The 21,824-nt window shown below is 42.0% G+C and overlaps 1 protein-coding gene across 1 annotated transcript in view; it reads left to right on the top strand.

Annotated features, from left to right (window-relative positions):
* Positions 1 to 21,824, top strand: part of pex5la (peroxisomal biogenesis factor 5-like a) — a 70,680-nt gene that overhangs the window by 26,102 nt on the left and 22,754 nt on the right. The window contains exons 2-5 of the mRNA XM_076153118.1: positions 10,188 to 10,375; positions 12,001 to 12,103; positions 13,385 to 13,489; positions 19,918 to 20,029. Of these exons, the coding sequence (XP_076009233.1) occupies positions 10,188 to 10,375; positions 12,001 to 12,103; positions 13,385 to 13,489; positions 19,918 to 20,029 (508 nt within the window). The remainder of the gene's footprint in view (positions 1 to 10,187; positions 10,376 to 12,000; positions 12,104 to 13,384; positions 13,490 to 19,917; positions 20,030 to 21,824) is intronic.

The raw sequence follows: 21,824 nt of genomic DNA, 5'->3' as shown, positions 1-21,824 counted from the left end.
TCCAGTTGGAGCACATGGGGCAGATCTCCTCCTCATAGCTCTGTGTACAAGAGCTCCTTACAAAGCACTATGATAAGATGATATAATACGATACAGAGGGAGAGACAGATCTGGGACAGTAGGAAGCTGGAAGTGAGAGAGATGGTCTGCACTGAGAATCTAATGCCATTTCCCGGGCAGGCGCTGGTAATCAGGTTACTGTACCCTTCTGCTCAATGCACAGAGGGGTTCCTCCTCATTTTTTTGCCATCCCTCATCATTAGCAGCTGTGGGCTAAGCTGCAAGTAGTGCCACAGCTATAGTGTAAGTAATGACTTGGGCTAGCGCTGCAAAATGGGCTCAGCATGCTTCTTCTCCTTAGGTTTTTCTTAATGGGCAGGTAATGCTGAAAGGGGGATTTGGCCACTGGGCCTCGAACGTTGTATTTGCCAGGATATACGATTGATCAAAGGGAAGAGATAAAAGGGAGGCTGAGGAAGACTGTAGCTGGAGGATAGACATCACCAACTTGGACGTCTTTGACCTCAGTCGAGCTCTCTTCACCATGTCTGAAAGAGAAAGTGATCTGGAATGATTTGTTGTTATTGTACATCAAATAAACCCTGAATGTCCAGAGGGCTGATCCAATATTACCAATGAAAAACAAAACTGTGTGTCAAATAAAATTGTACAATACAATACAAAATATATCACATGTTGTGTTGAAACCAGTGGTGCAAACTAAAACAGACCAGAAAATGTTAATCATAAAAAAAACATATATGAGAAGTCAACTAAAAAGTAAAACTACTGAGCTGACAACAAACGATCTGCTTGTTGTTAGATATGGAAATACAGAAAAAATGTAAACTTTTGAATAATCTGATGTAAACCAGATGAAATTCTTTGAAACTCTCCTCTTGCGTTGTGTTTTATGGTCCAGGAAGTCAGCAGAAATGTTTGGCCTGTTGCACTTTGGCATCAATATTTGTATACATCCATCTCATTCATCTTCCTCATGTTGTAGGTTAACTGTAGCTGAAAATGTTCAGCATCATTTTCCCAGGCACTAACAGGAGAAGTGCACTCTTACAGGACTGTACTGTCAGCTTCTTTTATTGGCCCCTGGCTGGTGACTCAGCTGGCGGGAGATAAATTACAATGACAGGCTCAGCGCTGACTGAACACCATCAGGCTTATAGGTCACTGATGTGGGAAATTAACAAGTCTGGATCGCGCAACTGGAGTTTGGATCCAAGAAGCTACATTTAAAATGGAAGGGTGAAGCAGAAAGACACCAGAGTGGGAGGGTGAGGGGGTCAGAAGAGGGTTGAAGGTCATGTTTATATGTGTCCACTATCAAATCACATGACGGATCACAGCTGGCCTGTGTAGTTCAATCACAAATACTGACAAACTCGTGTGTGTGTGTGTGTGTGAGTAGATGCAAAAGTCACTGATCCAGTCAAGCTGCCTGAAGATGGTAGTTAACCCTGTCTGTGTAATTAATTTTTTAATTGGGGCGTTACAGAAAATGTGTGCTGAACAAATCCAGGATAAGTATGTTGTTGGTAGAAATGGGATTGACCCTAAAAGCGTCAATAGCTGGGTTAACTACACTGGGCAGGATCAAATGTGAACCATACACACCTGCTCGGAGAAACCATTACAGCAGGTGTGTCGTCTAAAATAAAACACCAGGCTCTGCACACCATTCCTCTTCTTCCTCCTCTTCTTCTTCTTCTTCGTCTCGGTGCACCACGGAGCAAAGTCCCATGAGGAATCGCTGCAATTTTTGCATTTCTCAACTTTGCAGCTTCCTTCAGTAGCACACAGATGCTTTATGTGTTTGTCAGCGTTTGTTTGTAGCTGCACAAAGAGCATGATTAAGAATAGAGCTGAGTCATTTGTTTCACAGCTAAAAAAAAGAAAGAGGTCACTGCTTCAGTCCTGTCTGTAAAAAAGTGCCCCATATGCTGCCAAGTCATTCAGATCAGTAGGGAATAAACCAAGCCTATACAATCATTTAACATTGCTATTGTGTGAAGGGATTTAATCCTCTAAAAAGCTCATTTGTCCCCTTGATCTGGTTTCTCGGCTACTTTGGCTGTTCTCCCCGACATTTGAACTGTGAGAGTTAATGTTCATTCATTTTATACTGACAATATGTTCCCTATTTCCTTTCTGCTGGACTTCTTTCCCACTGCTGACACACTGACAGCAGGCATCACTGAATATCAGCCTGTTTATTTCCCCTGTCTGCCCACAATAAGCACAGCCTTCAACACTTCATGCTTTCCTGAATTGGCTGTTGTTGATGCAGAGATTTGTGTGAGGGGGAAGTGAACTGCTGGGTGGGTTATATTTTTGCAATATTTTTATTTTGGCTCAACACCCCTGTTTTTCTCATCCAAAATAGATTGAAATTCATGGTAACTTATGTCATAGATCAGCAGGAGCTGTGACCCGGACATGTCAGTATTTTGCAGCTCACTGAATAAAGTTTGCATAAGATTCAGTGCAACGGAGGAATTAATTCTGAATTGTAAGGATCTGTGATTTTACAGTCATTATTAATTTTTGATTGCTCTGAGACCCCATTAAGTTCTGACCCTGAGTTTGCCTTTGGCCTTTCCATGACCATAACACAGGGATTAGCTCCTGACAAGCAGCACTGTGGATCAGGGTCTTGGCATTAATCTGTTTGGGAGATGGAGCCTTGGAAGACAGTTGGGCCTTGGCGGAGGTATGCACTTTCAAGAAGGCCATGTAAATAATGCAAACAAGCTGAAGCTTCGCTAAGGGAATAAAAAGTGTTTTTAAAGAAGTGTTGCCGTGTATGATTGCAAAGAAATGGGACTGCTGGGGTTTTGTTTTGACTGGCTAAACACACGGTACTAACAAGGAACATAACGAAGTGAGCAAAGGCTGTAAACACATTTAGTAAAGGTAACAGAGCTCCTTTTGGTGTTTTTGGGTGAAGTGTTTGTAACAAATGACTCTGAGTTGCCGAAGACTGAAGTTGCCCAAGTGGGTTGCACAAGGTGGATGAACCAGAGAACCATCTGTTGCCCAAGGGCACTGCGGAAGATTTTGGACTATGCACTCGCTGCTTGGTACTGGGGCCTTGAGCTAGTTAATCACCTGCCACACTATGTGTTCAGCTGGAGGCTATTGCTACAAGCTGCTTAGGGCTTCACAAGGAAAGCAGCCTTTAGGTTATGGTAAAGGAAGAGCACTGGAGCGCTGGAGAACTGAATAGTTGATGACGAGGCCATCAATATTGTATACAGTAATTGCAAATTTATGCAGTTGAGTCTCTTATAGCTCCAATGATTAATATATGACAGTAGGGTGTACGAGGTTGCCGTGTAGACTGTATGGTCACGGCCATTCACATGAAATCCTGCTCCCCGACCTTCTGACTGACACGTCCATAAAGAACCGCCAGCGTGTTTCCCTAAAACAGGATGATCGGAGCTGAGAGCAGTGATTGGAATTCAATTTAAAGTTTACCGTTCAGTCTCGCTCGCTCCCTTGTTGGTAGACACCATGAGTAATTTAAGGAACCTCGGGAAAAAAAATCAATCTTTTCTGTCAAGTAGGGCGGAAGTCCAAACAAAGCCTATTATTTGGTGCCATGGCGCCTGATAGTGGACTCTCCAGAGTGCAGCTTTGGGGTTGAGGAGGAGCAATGAGAGGGAGCGTGGTGAGAGGCTGGTAAACACAGCTGTCAGAGAGTGGCAACATGGGCAGCATGAGCAAACAGCAATGCAATGACAGACAGATGATTAAGTAGCATTCTATAAGGGAGGATAGTGGCTCAAACTGGTTCTGCTGTTATTGGTTTATAAAAAAGACATCTCAAATTACAAAAATGCAGATTCTTTTGGCAGTTTAATTACTTTCAAATCCCATTATCTTTTGGGCACATGCCCTACATGTGCCGTACCTCCAGCTCCACTCTTGCTTTCATGTGTCTGTCCCACAACACGACTAACACAATTTAAAAACGGAACGTTATTAGGCAGCGCTATAATTAGAATGGAGATGCGTTATTACTTAGAGTGCTCAATCAAGCACGGGAGAAACCTCAGTGAAATCGTAGGGGGGGTTGGGTTTGTTTGCACCTAAACGGTTTCTAGTTACTGAAACGTTCATCTGCCAGAAAGTACTGGAAGTGTGTCGTCTGTAACGGATACCAGTGACCACTTTTACACTCATATTCTCACTTCCTGAACTCCCTTCCAACCAATTCACAGGTGTTTACAGCCCCGGGGACACAGTGTCCTCCTGCATGCATATTAATGAGCAAACCATCCATCCTCTGGTGTAGGATGCTCAGGGTGGCCCCAGGAGCCCGCTCGGTGTACAGTTAAAGCTGAAATGGACATGATTTTTTACATGCTCTGTGATCCACCGTTAATCTTTCATGAGCGCCAGCCTGTGTTTCATGTTCATGTTTCAACATGAGCCGATCCACGGGGGATTACATGGACAACGCTGCCCGTTCAGGTTGTGCGGTATAGGATGAGTATCGTGTTGTACTCCCACCACGTCTGCTTCTCATTGCTGAGCAGCTCCATTTCAGCTCATGACGCTGGACGGGAGTTTCCTCCGGCAGCGTCGCCCTGACCTCTGACCTCTCGAGTGTAATATTTAGGCCAGAACCAAAGGTGATCCTGCTGTCGTAGTTTCAACCGCCCGGAGCTTTGGAACATTAAAAATGAATGTCAACCCCGTCTTGTAAGAAGGATATTTATAAGTCTTGGGGATGTTTTGTGCAAAAGCAAGTAGTTTAATAATCCTACAGCATAGGGAATAGGTTAGAGCAGGTTTGTTGAATTTATGCTGAATACCATAGCAGAGAGGTAGAGATGACGGAGGAGGAGACCAGAGTTTTTGTGACTATAAATCAAGAAAACATCCTTAACTCCAAATCTGATGCAACATGCCACCACATTGTTAGATGGTGAAACCTGCAACAATAAGCCATGTCGTAACGTTCAGAGTTAATGGAAAGTGCCAAAACAACTGTGTGTGTGTGCGCCTGGGTTCAATATTGTGTTTCAGGCTACAGTGGATGCACATGTGTACCCAGCATTTTTTTTAGTACTGGAGTTTAGGGCCTTAAGTGTCCAGGAAGGGAACTTAACATCTGCCTGTAAATCACAGTTTGGGTCTCAATAGATTTATCAGCGGTGTTTAGTTAATTTTGTGATTGGATTCTGATATCCATGGCATCTGCTGCTATCAGGTGACCTTGCTCAGAGTGCTCAGGAACCCTAGCAGTGTATACATTACGTCCTGAACACCATATGTGCTTTGCCTCTTGATTTTGCAGATTTTCCAGCCTAAATTAGAGGTTTTGTATGCAGCACGTGACGGTCATATGTTGCCGTAGTTACAGCTAATCTTCACTATTGGCAATATCTTTGTACAATAAAAAGAGAAAGAGACAAAAAAAACGTTTATATGGTCACAGGAAGCTAAAACTGTTTCTCTGTTCACTGCAGTCATGTTGTTTAAATAGTTTGAATAGAGTTGATAAAGAGTGACTGACAGAGAGACTAACAGTGATGGTATTTGAAGTCTTTATGTTGCACATTTTGGATAAAATATAGAGAGTACTGAGTTCATTTATCATTTACCAGTGGCTAAATATGTCTGAAGTCATTAATTTCAATTACAGTGCACATTGCTGACTAATGGCTCGTGTTATTTCTAAGCAAGATTCACTCGTGATTCAGCTGATTTACTTTTAATGGCTCTCATCCATTCAAGTCAAAAGTACAATCTCACAACACAAAATAAATCTGCAGGTTTTCTGTAGTATAGATACGTGGTTCAGTGTTACGTCTTGTGAAAGAGAAGGAATATTGTTTCCTTATGTTCCCTCAGAATTCTTAACCCACTGAGTTTTATTTAATCCATAGATTCCTGTAAAACCATGAACAGCAGTCAGGTTTTCATCAGATTTAGTGTTTAGACTTGAAAACAGTGATGTCAGCTGTTCAGGCATTACTGTGTGCTGGCTGGTGATGATGTGTCAATCAAGCCGTGCTACTGGGAGAAGGTTCTTGTTATTTAAAGATGGAGACGTTTGTACGAGGTCAGATTTTCGTGCCCGCATTTGACTGTGAATAACAATGAGAGTAGTAAAGACTCTTTTCATTTTACAGACAATGTTGTATAGAAAACAAGTAAAACCTTCAATCAATTGTTCAGATTCTCCTTGTTATTAATCGTGGTCAGGATTTATTGGTGTGGTTCTGATATGAAGTGTTCTGTTCACTGCAGAACCACTGGCATCTCAGCGAGCTCCCAGTATCTCAGGAAAGTGAATCTTAATGGTGTGAACTGCCTGGTAGGCTGGTGGGTGTAAGAGCCCTGGCACACATTAGGAAGCCTGATGCCTTTGTACTCATTTCTATTTAAGCCGTATTTGCTCAGCCAGCAGCAGACTGTAACCCTCGGGGACAGTTTCTCCAGCATCTCGCCCTATTATAAGGCATTATCGTCCTCTGCCTTTCCCACAGAGTGTCACTTCATTTCTGCACTGGCTCTGCTGGCCACATCTCCATAACGAAATGTTCTGTTGTGCTAGGATTGAGTTTACAGGGGCCAAGTGTTTTTTTTAGGTCTGGGCTTATTCATTTTTAGTTAGTAAATTGGTTTCTGCTAAGGGGGCGGAGATAATGCATTTTCAAATTGACCAGAAGTAAGAATGGAGTTCTGCAGAGTTGCATATTCTGTTTGAATATTTTCCTGCACAATTTGATTTTAGAATTAGTCTCACTGAGATACCGAGGCCTTCTATGGACATCTGTCTGTTACTTGGCTGCATTATCCAGATAATGAGGTCATGTGTTAATGCAGCGTTTAAGTGCCTGCAGAAGACATTGTGATCAGATCGTTACCTTATCTGTCTGACCACATGCACCATGTGGTCGGGCTGCCATTGTGATTGGATATCTGACTGTCAAAGAGCCTGTTGTAAATGCAATACGTACAGAAACTCATTCATGGATCTACCCAGGAGTTGGAAACATCACCCTGCCTCTTTCTCTCTGTATTCATTCATGAAGTTATTTGAGTCAGAGACTGTGACGGTCCAAGCATAAACATTAATTGTCATGTGATGAATGAATGATGATCACAGAGAAATGAGGCTAACACACAGAAACCAGTGCTGATGTAAGTCCCATGATTGGATCTCAGTATCTGCATAATGAAAATGGATGTTAATGAAGTGTAAATATGGCCCCGATTACAACATTCATCCTTCTGACAGACTGAATAGTATCTCAATATAACACAGCTGGCTTTGGTGCCACATGGAGCACCAGAAGATTGGTGTTTTCTATCTGAGCAAAATAACAGGAATAAGCTCTGAACACTCCTTTTCAACCTATAGCATAAATCTGACATCAAACTGTCAGCAAGGCCCATAAAGGTTTTAATTCTTAATGTTTGCCTTTAATGCAGATAAAAGAGTGGAGAGACAGACAGAACACATGGGGAGCAGGAAATGGACAGAATCACACTCGAGTTTATGTAGCACAACAGTACATGGTGAGCAATCAGTCAAAGGGATAAAAATAAACAGTGTGTGATGTCGCCACTGCTCTGATAATAATTCTTAGAATAAATATGCTATATGCAGCACTTGACATGGCATCTTTAGGGATAACTCACAGCTGAGAGAAGCCCACTCACAGTCAGCCGGGCATGTTGATGACTTCGCGTTTAAAAGGGCCTTTCTTTAATTAAAGCATTGAATTAAGGAAGTAAAAGGTTAGTCTGTGTTCACTTGTTTCACTAATTGCTGTCGTAAATCACAATGCTGAGAGTAAAAACAACCAAAGCTACAACTAGACACTTTCCTGAGCTTTGTTGGGATCATTTCTGTGTTCTGTCAGTCATATTTGGCTACAGACCAGCTTCACTCATATGACGCCCAAGTAAGCAAAGAAGAAAGTCTTGTTCACAGTTAAATGGTGTATAGGTTTAGAAATTCAGCCTCAGGGGAGCTTGCAGCAATCCACCTGAAACCTATTTTGTTGATGGAGGGCTTTAAAACATCACCTGAGCTTAAATCCATTCAGACTTGACAGGAAAACACTGTTTAAGCACTGCTGCCCCGGCAATGTCAGGGGAGAAGTTGTTTACTGTAAAGTTTTCACATCCATCACTGGAATCAAGGTCCTGGATTTAATATGTGTGGTTACAAGCAGCTTAAATATGCATGGGCTGTGTGATTGTGTTAGGGTTTGGGTTATGGTTCTCTACTCATTGATGCCAGTGCTGTATGTCATTAGATGATGCAAACAAATGAAACAAATGAAATCTTTTCTAGGTCACCACATTGACATTTCCAAAACACAACGGATACGTTAAACTGCTGTATATTAATGAAGATATTGACTCAGCCATTGTCAGTGTTTTCTCCATCTTGCTTGATTGAGTTCTAATTCAATCACAATGAGAATAATTTACAAACATGATGACATTATATGCAGGCTGCAACCTTCTGTTTCTCTAATTAGTTCAGTGGTCTGAGCTGAAAATTTCCGATGGAGGAAATGGTGAAAGCAAGAAGTCTGGAAAGGAGAGTGATATAGATGGGATACAAACCCAGCATGGGTGCATTTTCCAATGATTGCAATTAAATAACAAGCTGCACAAAGAAGCATTACTCCACAAACAAACAGTTGGAGGTTGATTTATTTCCACGAGTAACAATGTCTTTAAAATGTTTTACGTGAAGCTCGTTTCCAGGCCCCTGATGTGTTTATGAACCTGGCAGGGACTTAGTCTTAAAAATATATACACACCCATTAAAACCACTTCAGCAATATGAAGGGCTCCTCAATGTATTCTCAGGATATTAGACTTAGGGTAGATGAAATGTGTTTGTAATGGAACATAAATTTCCCTCACCTGGAGACTGGCCAAGCTCGATGTGTGGACATGATTGGTATCGGTGATTTCTAACTCAACACTGCAGGCTCCTGCTAAGTCCAATCTAACAGAACAGGGCTCAGTGATGAATGGTGAGGCTTAAGTACGACACATTCTTCAACTCGCATTGGTTTCAGTGATGTAATGTGTTCAAGTTCTACCAGCATCTCCCATTGATTTTGAGGCAATCCCTGTGAAGCTATAAAGCCAATAATCACTTGCAGAAGCCGTCACATTAATAGATTCTCTCTTCAGTTTAAATAGCAGCAATAAAAACAATGATCCAAAGTAATTAAAAAGTAGTTATAGGTAAAAGCCAAGTGGTGTTCTTCTGTGCCAACCCTCACCTGTGGTCACGAGCTCTGGATAGCGACCAAAAGAAAGAGAACGAGATACAAGCAGCCAAAATGAGTTTTTCCTGCAGGGTGTTGGGACTCGGCCTCAGGGAGTTCAGCCATCAGGAGGAGGCTCAGACTGTCTACCTCTCCTTCACGTTGAAAAGAGTCAGCCGAAGTGGTTTGCGGCATCTAATCATTATGTCTGCTGGATGCGTCTCCTGGGAGGTATGACTGTGCGGTTTTAACTGAGAGGAGAGCACAGGGCAGACCCACAGATATGCTGGGGAGGATTTAAAGTTTGGGGATGGATGGATGGATGGATGGATGGATTGGCTGTCACACCAAACTGCATTTTCTCATCAGTTCCATTGATGGACTGTGCACAGAACAGACGGTGACTCGTAGGTTCCTCCAACGCAGGATAAGGACAGGAGCCTCCAAAAGCACAAACACAGTCAGGAAACTAAGATTCTCTTTGCTGGGCAGTGACGGATGTTAGGCCTCCAGGCTGACAGATTTTCTTTTTTTAGGTGAGCTGGGGGTGAGTAAGTTCAATTCATGACGCGCGGCCCAGAATACCACTTTGTGATTGGCTGAGCCATCTTAGTCCATGCAGTGAAGAAATCCTATGAATCCTAAAAGCTTAAAGTTCATTTCATAGTTATGTTTATGGATATGAGTGGAGTTATGTAGCCTGAACTGACAACTCTTTGGTCATATTTTCAGAATCACCACAAGGAAACCAGATTGTGATTGACAGATCACACAAAAGAACATTTGTCTCCAGGCAGGAATGACTCGCCTCTTGGCAGCCTGGGCTTTGAGCCCAGCTGAGGCTCTGCTCCATCAGAAGGATCTGCCTCATTATGGAGAGCTCCCTTGTGTTAATCTTGTGTTAATCTGCAGAAACAAGTTGCATGGGCTCACTCAACGCTTTCCACTCTTCTACACCCTGTAATTGCTACAGAGAGCTCTCAGGTGCAAATACAATATGTGCCCGTGCTGACTGTGATGAATTGTCCACCTGTAGAGAGAGATCTGAGCCACGGTCTGCGTTTCCTCTTTGAAGCCAGGAGGGCATCAGGAGGTGAGAGGTGAGAGGTCGGCCAGACAGATGCATCAAACGTCGCGGTGCATTATTACTAATAACAAAGGCTACTTTGCTATAGAATTCTCTATTGATCTCAACAGAAGAGGGCAGCGAGACACATCTATCCTGGGTAATTTCCTTTGTAAATATGTTTACAAAGGAAATTGGGCAGTTTTGGGAAGATTTAGTTTTGGATCGGATCATTTCGTGTGGACGAACAATCTAGTCTCTTTCATCATTTGTTTACCTTTATTGCTGCATATTTACTTAGAGATCTGTATATCCTAGTACATATTTGCAAGCTTTAGCTCTCTATCCAGCAGTAGAATACAGAAAGTACCAAACTTTGGACAGTTTGAATGTAGAGCATATACCTATACCACTAATGAGCCAGATTCTTCTCAGGGTGGTGAACTGAATATTGGACCATCAATAGCATATATGCTCGTTATTTCCAGTGCTTGTCTGGTGCAGGGATATTGAAAACAAATAAGCATTTTAAAGCAGAAGGGAGAAAAATACACCAACAGCCAATGGGAGAGTCTCTGCGGTCAACATCCATTAACTCCGGGTAAACCTGTGCAGGCTCTTTCACCCACCAGCAAATATTTCCAGGTCATTGCATTCATTAATAGAGGCTTTTATAGAAAGATTTTCTTCCTATTATTTTATTTTTTCACAGAAAGTCAAAGATGATTCCCCAAAATATGTCCAAGTGAAAGCTTTTAAAAAACAAATCCTTCAAATCCATTTCATCAGTCCTCAGGTAGTTAACATGATAAAGCTTTTTGATCCGGACAAAACATCGGCTGTCAAGTATCTCCATTAGTTTGGAGTAATGAACAAGAAGTGATGGTCGGGGAATTGGAATGTAATTGTACCGCCACCAATAACACTTTATGGATTGGTTATATTGCTGCGTGATGCTGCAGTGGATTTTTATTTAGTTTTCTGATAAAGCAAAGGCACAGTGACTGGATCGTCGGTCAATGTACTCACACACTGCAAGCAGGTGTCAGGAAAATATACAAAACAAAGTTAAGGTAGATTAGCTACAGAAAAGAAGTCGGGGACAGTGAAATGAGTTATTCTTCTTTTAACAGTGCTAAAAACAAACATATATGACTCAACATGCAGCAGCTTTCCTTTGAAAATCAATCCCCTTGCTTTATATATTGTTTCTTATTTTCCCTTTGGCAGTCTTTGCACCCTGAGATGATGAAAGCTGCTCTTCTTCTTATTGCAACAAAGCCAAGTGCACATGCAGAATTATACTGACTGTCAAAGTTTGAGGCAGTTGTGTGCTGTTGATTAAAACAAACTTTTATAACTAAGAAGGGTGTTAAGATTCTCCACAGCTGTACAGTTTGCTGCCAAAACAGCTGAAGAGTAGACACCAGTTTAGCAAATGTTGGCACAGGACAACACAGCCGGCTTGCCAAGATGGTAAAACGATACAACATTTGCATTTGGTTCCTCTCAGGCAACACACATGCACATTGTGGTCATCGGAGGACATCAGTGTTACAGATACTTCATTCATTTAGGTGACGACTGGAAAAATGAAATGTTCAGGCCAGTTCACTTGATTGTCTTTAATCTCTAGTCACAATGTTACTTTGTGGACAGTGTGGACTATGTTCTCAATATGTCTGCAATCAGCGAGGGCCATGTGGAGGACATGATGTGTAGAAGTCAGTGGTTCTCTGCAGCGTCTCCAGCCTATAGCAGGGTAAAAAGGACAACAATAGGCTGGTGAAATCACTTTGACCTCTTATGTAATCAGCTGAAACTCTGATGCTCAGTGGCCTTGGCAGTTATCAGCTCTGCAGTCTTCTTCCCCTAAAGTGTCTGCGTGTGATGAGGAGGAGCAGGCTGTGTGTGTGTGTGTGTGTGTGTGTGTGTGTGTGTGTGTGTGTGTGTGTGTGTGTGTGTGTCTTTCTTAGGAAGAGGAAGTTTTTGTTTGATGGAGGTAGAGGTTCATTATGATCAGATTAAAGTAATCCAAACTGTTGTACTAAGGTAAAGGAACACTACTTACTTTACTTCAACTCCTTTATTACTTCTTACAAACAGAACTTGGTGATAGCAGATTTTTAACAACACGGCTTGGCCCTTGCCTGGTTTCCATCGTGAACGTTGAGGACTTAATATTGTAATATACAACATTCTTGTAATCCTTTTGCGTCAGATTAAAGCTGGCAGGACGTTAATAACCTCCTATAGGCTCCACTGAGGGAACCTCCTGTGCAAGTGCCCATTAATTCTAAGAGGAAAAAATTCAATTACAAAGGAAATAATCATCAGCTTTGAATATTTTATATTTCTTTTATGACAAACTGATTAATTTATAGCAATTTAAAAAATAGATCTATTTTATAAATAATTGGTAACTATGTCATTCACTGTAGTGCTGCTGCAATGTTACCGTTAGTAGAACAAATCTGTCATCATGGTTTCTTGCATTCTTCAGTAGGGAATTGATTTGTGATGGATGTGAAACCATGGATTAATCGAGTTTTTAAGATTTTCACATAGAAATACACATTGTGACAGATCTGATGGCGTGGCTGTACAGATTCAACACTCACTACTGTACACACCACACATGTCCTCTTTCTCAAACCCACTGAACTATCAGATCGTAGCAGACTCGCACAATGATCATGAATACTTTGCAGCGATGAGCTTAATCTCAGTGTTTCTGTAATGAGCTGTTCACAATGTGATGTTGTCCTAACGTATAGAGTGATACATTTCTGCTGTGGATGAATATTGTCTTCATCGTCTAAAGTCATCCGTCTACGTTGTACAGTGACTTCCTTCCATCGTCATAGTCTTGTGGAAAATGTCTTCAGTGGATCTGTTGTGACCGTAGACAGTCCATGTAGTGTGTGTCCATAGTGTCATCATCATAAGGTAAAGTGGTTTATGTTAGCAGCCCTGGACGGGGCAAAGCACTGAGTTGTCCAAATGTCCTGACTCAAGTCGTTGTTGATTTCACTTGTTGTAGGGGAAAGACTCTAGGGCTGCAGATAAGACTGTTGCCATGGTCCTGAAGGAGATACCAAGTAAGGCGTCATCAGAAGGGAAGCCCCTCCTCACAGTGACTACCAAGGTGGGCAGAACCATTGCAGACCCCCCCCCCCCCCCTCCCCTCACCCCTCTCCCCTCCCTCCTTCCCTGCCTCTAAGTAGAGTCTCCTCCTGCAACTGTAGCAGTGTGTCCTGTGTCTTATGACTGTTGAATTTAGAAAGCAACAATCATTTCATTTCCAGCTGCTCTATGGGGTATAAAACTCAATTTTTAATTTTTATCATCCATCTATTCATCAACCCAAAGCCTCTACCCATCAGATTGGAATTGCTGCAGTCACCCATATGACTCTTTATCTTCCAAACCAGCATCTATAGATTGACACATTTCCAGTTCTTCTCTGGATGGATGGATGGATGAATCACTGATCATAAGGTCCTTATGAACCTTTTACACCACATAAGCAGCTAATCCTGAGCACAGAGTATGTATGCATTTGGAAGATGCTATACCACGCAGCATGGCACTGAGCTTGATTGAGTGAGCTCTTTGTTTACTTAATGCTGCTGCAAAATACCAAAGCCACAGCTGAGCTTTTTCGCTGTTTAAGTGTTATCTGGATGGAATCGGTGCAGCAGCTGCCAATTTAAGTTTCCTCTGCTCTGTGTGATTGCTTTCGTAATCTGTGCGTGTGTGTGTGTCTTGCTGTTTTATACCCAAGCTTTATACTGTTTGATATCCTATTATGTCAATTTTCATGTATAATTGAGATATGGCTCCGATCACTCTCCAGAGACTTCATTATGTCTCCATATTTCAGTTTGCACTAACAAGTACATTTGAAAAATTCAAAAATAATTTCTGTTCTGTTTTAGAAATTAGATAGAAATGACTTGTTTATAACATCTATAACATCGTACCAGCTGCTCATACTAATAATGACATCCTTCAGAAAACAGAGATGACTCATCAACTCACTTTTATAACAAACTGGATAAAGACAAACTTTGTGACGCTTCTATATACAGCACACACGTCTAACTTCTCTGTATCCAGTCAGTATAACACAACGGCAAAGAACAGTAGACGTCTGCTGGATGTGTGCAAGAAGCCCTGAGCGCATACGTCACTGTAATTGACATTAACTACACATCCCTGCATGGGAGTGCTGCACATTGGCAGGCTTCATTTCGGCAACAATGATGATATTGACATTGAAGTGGCGACTTCTTTTGCACAAATATTGCCGTATTGTCGTAAATTCAGGCTACATAATCTCACCCCTACACATAACTATAACCCTAACTCCTAACCCTAAGTCCTATTGGTTCCAGACTTCTGTGCCGCCCGCTTGTTGTCGAATCTCTCACAGAAAAAGTGGCAACCAGGAAGGTTACACGTTGAGTCACTTTACCCAGCAGTTAATGTGTCTGTCCCTTTTTTGAAATGTTGCACACAGCTTAAATAATTAGGCAACCTGGCTTTCTGGATGGTTTAAAAATCTAAGAATCGTTGCCATGCCTACCCATGGTAGTAAACGTCACAACGCCGCCTCATTTTGTTTCTATAACAACCTCGCTACATACATGCAGGATGGAAATTGCAGTGGGTATAATGGAGTAATGGGCCATTCTGGCTACAGGTTAGTCATAATGAGTAGATGTTGTATCATATACCTTATCTCCACCTGCATAACTCAGAAAGGTAATAATCAATGCGTTTTCCTGCCTCCTTGTTATTTCTTATGCAGGAGGAGCCATGAATCACTAAACAGATCAATCTAGCAACAATATTCAGTGAATGAGCCAATCTGAGGCAGGACAGAGAAGAATTGAGATGCTTTCAGATGCAGGTTGTGTTTGCATGAGGTCTGCTGGAGCTGAACTCGACTGAAACGTGACTGTTGTGAGAAAGCTCAATGTGAATCCATGAGAGAGGTTCGCACAGTTTGCATTTTTAATAACAACACAACCAACCTGAAACTAAAAACCCCATGAGAGCCAAGTGCAGCTGAGTAATTCTGCTGCGTTTCATTTGTAAAATTGTGCGCTATTAGGATTTCACCTTAAAAAAAAACCCAACTTAAACTAGTTCAGAACGTTTGTAAGTTTAATTAGAGCTACATCTCATGGTTTCTTCTCCTTGTTTGCAGCCGGAGGGCATTGAAGCCATTATGATGACTCAGAAGAACTCGGCTAAATGAACTCTAGTATTCAGACCCGCGGGATGGTGTGTGGAACAGTTCACTGCCATCTGCAATAACACATCACCGGAATGAGTAAACAAGCTGCTGCAATGTCACGATTCAGAAACATTCAGAGGATTTGCTGAGTTGAAATAAGAAAACGATATCAAATATAATGTAGTTTGGAAGATAAAACCTGAGATGGAAGGATTTCTCTAACACAAAGTATCTGATCACGTATCCGTCTTCCCCACCACACACACACACCTCTCTGCCTTCCAGGCTCTGACAGGTTTAACTGGTACACTGATCCCCTGACAATAACATCAGAGAGATCCCCTGGAATCGAGCCCAGGTGGCGCAATTAGTTGAGGTTTTCCATTACATAATTTTCGGGATTATGCCTAAACCATTTGTTAACAAAATGCCTATGTGCTTTGTGTAAATACAAGAGCGAAGAGTTGACGAGGAGGGAAACCTAACTCTTCTTCACCTCTCTCCCTGTAGAGAGAATAATGGAGAAGCAGCTCAGAAATCTGCTCTCCAGGGTTAAGATGGAACCTATAATTGGTGTTCGCATGCTACCTGCAACCAAAGTGCATGACAGAGATAATTGTGGAAGAGCTTCTGGCCCCATTTCCTGGATGATTAAGGGGAGGAACAAAAGCATAGATGTCATCGTCACAAAGCCAAGATCATTATTAAAAGATTGGTCCCCATGGCAATGACAGGACGCGGTGTGAAGAATGCCCAGGAATCATTCATGAGCTGTTTGCCGTGCGTGGCACAAGGTCCCTGCATCGGGGATTTACGACTCGACCTTGATTCTCACTGCCGAGTGCGTTTGTCATCACGAAAGAGGCTGGAAACACAAAACGGACTGACAGCTTTGTCGCTAAAGACGCTTCCATCGTATTTTGATCAAATTCAAGCCAATATTTGAAATGCTGGTAAAGGAAAATGCAGAGAAGGAGGTGTCGCTCTCATTTTCAAAGACGTCATTATCAGACTAAGAGTGATTCACCTCAAGCAAGCACACAAGGCCTGTTTGCGCATTTAGAAAAATTAATTGGATATTTGCCTTCAAGAATTTTCTATTAATACATCAAAATTAGAATTAGAATTAGAAATACTTTGAGTGTTTTTCGCCTGAAAGTGAAATAAGACGTCTACATAAGTGATGCTACAAATGTGGTCATGGCACTTTTTTACTTTTCACACTCATCCAACAGCTGGAAAATTCCCCAAATCGAAAAATCCCTCAAAACCTCACAACCAATCTGAAATCTAGTTTTCACCTTCACCCTCTTTCATTCATTTCTTCTTTATTTCATCTTTTTCCATCCTTCTGTCTTTCCAGCTTTGCATCTTTTTGTCCTCATCCTCCTACTTTCCCGCCTTCTTTTCTTTTTCTTCCTCTTCTTATGCCATCTTTCCTTCCATCTTCCCCTATCTTTCCTTTTATTTCCTTCTTTCATCCTTCTCTTTCAAATTTTTCATGCATTCACTTTCATTCCTTATGTTTCCTTCTTATTCATTCCTTCATTCATTTCTTTACTCATTCAACTGACGGTCATAACTCAAGAACCCGTGTCACTACGAGACACAGCAGAGTTCCTGTTTCTCTCATCCTCAGTGAGTGAGTTGAGCTGGAGCCCTCACACCTACCCAAACACTCTGTGGTGTTTTCCAAGAATATACCAATAGTAGCAGTGACCCTGACTCAGCACAGCTCTCATCCACATATCTCACCATTCTCTCCAAACTTGTAAAATGTAAATGTGACCTTAAAACTATGAACAAGTTAAATTTCTCTTTTTGAAGGTAATGACAGATAACGGTCCTGCGCTGGTGTCAGTGGGTTTAAATGTGGCGCTGACCTTTGCAGAAGTCCGTCTGTCACTCCATCAAGAAGCAGGACTCTGCAGGGAGGATTCAGTCGGCACCCATAAATCACTTTTACTGCTCAATGCAAAGTATCTACATATAAATGGACTAAACATGCATAGGGAACCAGCCCTGCGCCGCCACCCGCCCACACACACACACACACACACACACACACACACACACACACACTCTTAGGGCAAAGTGGTTTGATGCGGTTTCTCTCCTCTCCTTGGAAGCGAGTCTGTCAGCTTCATAATTCCCATTTATGTTTTTGGTGGCATTTTAATTAATTGGTGTTCCAGTTAAATACGGGGAAAATCGTCCAATTAAGGCAGCTGAGACTCTGAAGCTATGGGAGATGATTTATTTCTTCCCTTAAAGGCCAGGCTGTTATCGAGCTTTTATGAAGTTCAGAGGCTGAGATGAAGTGAGGCGTTGGCTTCTTTCATAACACCAACAATAGTTAGAGTCCGTGCCGGCTCAGCCCTAAAACCTTCCCTCACCAAGCACACACTGTAGATCAGATCACTCTATAGATTTGACCTTGAGCAGCAAATCTCCTCTGTGTGTCCTCGTCTTGATGATTCACTGCTGAAGCCCCAAATTGGGTCAAATTTATGGAGTGGAAAGCAGCAGGATGACTTTAGGCTGCTCCACGCACTGAGCTAAAGCTTTACTCTGACACCGTCTGAGCACAAACCCTCACCAACTCTAATTACCTGCGCTGAGTCAGCACAAACACTCCGTCAAAGTAAAGACCCTCCTCTGGATTTCCTTTCGCTACCTCAAAGGTTTTCTCTCTGCTGCTGTAAAAGTTAACTTCTTTCCTAAGGCAGCATTAAAGCATTAAAGTTACTCTGAGGCACCTTTTTCTACAAGACCCGCTTCCATTTCATTATTTGGCTCGTGTCTGTGTTGAGCCTGGATACAAACTGACAAGCGAAGGAAAGTTTCTGTTAATCAAATCGTGCAAACTTCTTATTTTTCTTATTTTACAATTCTGCATGAAGACTTTGTTCTTATGATCTCGTCTAATCGAGCAACACAGCCTAAACAAGGGGGTGCACAGGATGACATTTGTTATTCTAAGGGCACACACAGTATAGAAATGCTCTTTTAGCATATTTAAGTAAATTCAGCATATTGGACACATGGCCCATTTGTGAACAGTGCTTTTTCGGCACTTGGTAATTAAACTTTAAGCACCTTCATTAAAATTCTGCTTGCGAGTAAGGCCCAGAGAGCAACAGCAGCAAATGTCATGTTTCCTCAGTGCCAGCATTATACACACGCTATGCAAGCTGACATCAGTGCTCCGTGTGTTCGCCTTTCCTGAAACAGCCTCCAAAATGTGAAGCATTAGTCTGCAAATGGACGCGAGCTGCAGCTGCAGTGCAGGTTTCAGCCTGTAATGAAATGGAGGTGCGGCGTGCAACAGCTGTGCTGGAAAAGCCTACAGATTAGTGCATGACGAGTGAGGTGATTAACACTTGCATGGTTTTGGAAAGTCAGATAAGCACTAATGGTGTCATCTTCAGCCCAGCTCGTCTGGTAACCAGGACACAGATCCTCCGTCAGTGCCAGAGAGCCGTGGCTGCTCACAAACAGAAGATGTGTGCAGCAGTGTGTTTCACAGAGGACAGTTATCTCAACAACAGAAGGAAGCATCCACTCACCTGTCACTGGTGTTGGGTTAGAACTCATTAAAATGGTATTTCTTCATTTGAATATCAGATAAGCTGCTCATTAGATTAAGACCTGTTTCACTCTGATGGTCAGTTTTAGTGGTGTGAAATCTGGATCATGACTTCAACTGTATTTGATACTAAAACATGATTTATAAGCCAATTTACTTGATGAATCCCTTAAATCACCTCAGCCTTTGTACTCTGCTGCAGTTACAGGGATTACTTTCAATTTATTTTGGAAAGCTTCATTGCCCGATTCTAAAGATGAACAGGCTTAAATCAAAGTTTGTACTTTTTTTAAATTTGTGTTGTGTAGTTTTGAGAAACTAATTATATTTGTTTTTCACCATTGACAGACATTGTTTTCGTTGTTAGTAATGCATTTCATTAGATTATGGAATAGTCAGTCTAAAGTGCTCTGATACATGATTAGAATGAATTTGTCATAAAAACACTCAAAATATGAAGTTAACCTAATTGCAAACTATAGAAACCCTGAGAACAATCAACAGAATGACACGTTTAAGTGTTTGTGCTGTTTTCATAAAGTCCAGAAGTGTTTTAAAGTCATTTGTAATGCGGTGGTTCTGTGTCACTTTAAGGACAGCGGCGTCTCTGGAATCAGGGTCAGCCGTCTGGCCTTCACTTCCTGTTAACATTCAGAAGCAGGCTGGTTGTTTTGATAACAGAGGGTCACAGAGCCGTGATGAATGAGGGCTGAGTCGTCTCCTCTGCTTGTTCTTACAGCTGGTGAGTGAACAACAAGAGAGTCGCCCGCTTCTGAGCCCGTCCATCGACGACTTCCTCTGCGAAACCAAGTGTGATGGAGTCTCTCGCCCAGTGACCTCCAACACTGCGGGTATGAAACACACTACTACACACACCATCCCCTGTTGTGGATAATGTTCCCACATGACATGTAATTTAAGGATCCTGAATGACTCTTAAGGAGTTTTAGACAATGTTTATTATCTCTTAACAGAAGTCTGTAGCACATAGATTAAATAAACGACAAAGCAACAATCTATAACTTGATCTCTGTGTGTGAGGCTGCCTAATCAGGATTGTAGCTCAGACTTCATCAGACTGCTTTACTGCGGAAAAGTCGTCTTGAGAAACATTTAGAAGTCAAATTAGATCTCCATTTAATTCAGGTAGTTATAGTTGTTGCATAATTGGTTCTAGATGATTTAGGTCTGTGGAGATCCTTCATAAAACCTCCTGACGCTGCGTTTATCACCCGTCGTCGGTCTCTCCTCTCTGCATGTCGGCTTCGGCGAGGCTGTAGTAAATTAAAAAAGATGATTTTGCCGCCCAGCATCATTTACTTCTTCTCCAAACTGATGACTAACTGCCCCCTCACCGGCAGAGAGCAGCTGTACTTGCTGAGTCTACTTTCCTCCGTCGAGTGGGACATTTGGAGAAGTATAACAAAATCAGCAGAGAATGAATGCTTCTCTTTATGCTTCACAAACTCCTCAGAGGAAACAGTTACAGCAAAGAACCACTTTAGCAGCACGAGAGGAGCTGTAAGTCACATCTGCACGATTTAATTGGTTCTGTTTGTGCCTATGTTGGCTTATTCATCGTTATTACAAAGGTTTTACTTCTCCACTACTACTACTTCAGGATTTATGTCACATCGTCTGCTCTTTGTCCCTCTCTTGCACTTTTTGTCATCATGTTGAAGCTTTTAGTTTCCAAAGTAGACTCTAATTCTTAAAAGATTGGATTATTCAGCTTTTAAACTCAGAAAAACAGCATTACAACATCAGCCTCAGTTAGTGATGTAACTTGAAATCTATACAAGGTCTTTTCTATACTTGTAAACGAAACCAAACAATAAATCTCCAAATACCCAAGCTATTTAAACTTTACAACTTTTACAATGGATATCAATATTATAATCCTTTGTTTAAATCGGGAGGCAGTAGTCGAGTGGGTAGAGCTTCCGCTTAAGAACCGGGGGGTTGCCGGTTCGAGTCCCTGCCGAGGTGCCCCTGAGCAAGGCACCGAACCCTCAATTGCTCCCCCCTCTGCGAAGGGTGGTAATATAATGTAATGTAAGTCGCTTTGGATAAAAGCGTCTGCCAAATGATCGTAATGTAATGTAATGTAATGTAAATCATATTAGTTGTATCATAGATAAATAAATGCATGCAAATATTAGAAGAACCGTGTTTTCTGTATGTCTCTGTCTGATCCTTGTAAATGGGACAGTCTAGTCAAGCATGTATGACATCGGCGGTCTTGAATTGCCCCCCCCCTCCAAGGCTGAGAGGGCACCAAATGAGACGGAGCCCAGGATGTACTGTGTCTCTACTCTGGCCCTCACCAAATGAACAGGGAAGTGGGATTGTCTCCCGTGACCCTGCACAAGACAAATGGCGTAGAAAAAGATGATGGATGGGAGTGTTGTTAACCTGCAGTGCAGCGAGGAGCCCAACGTGATGTTTGAGGTCAATGATGAAACACCAGGCCCAAGAAGCTCAATGAAGCTGAGAGAGAGCTCATCGCCGAGTCAAATACAATATACAGAGGCCTTCAACACACGGAGGAGGAAGAAATCCCCAGAGAAATAAAACTACATGGTCTGATATAGACCAAAGTAGATATTACAAAAGTTTTACAGATGCCAGGGGCTGATTGCTGAG

The sequence above is a fragment of the Genypterus blacodes genome, unplaced genomic scaffold, assembly GCF_046128005.1.
Source record: "Genypterus blacodes isolate CSIRO-AG114 ecotype Tasmania unplaced genomic scaffold, CSIRO-AGI_Gbla_v1 ptg000058l_1, whole genome shotgun sequence".
Taxonomy (NCBI): Eukaryota; Metazoa; Chordata; class Actinopteri; order Ophidiiformes; family Ophidiidae; genus Genypterus; species Genypterus blacodes.
Note: the sequence above shows the minus strand (reverse complement) of the source record. Positions and strands in the feature narration are given on the sequence as shown.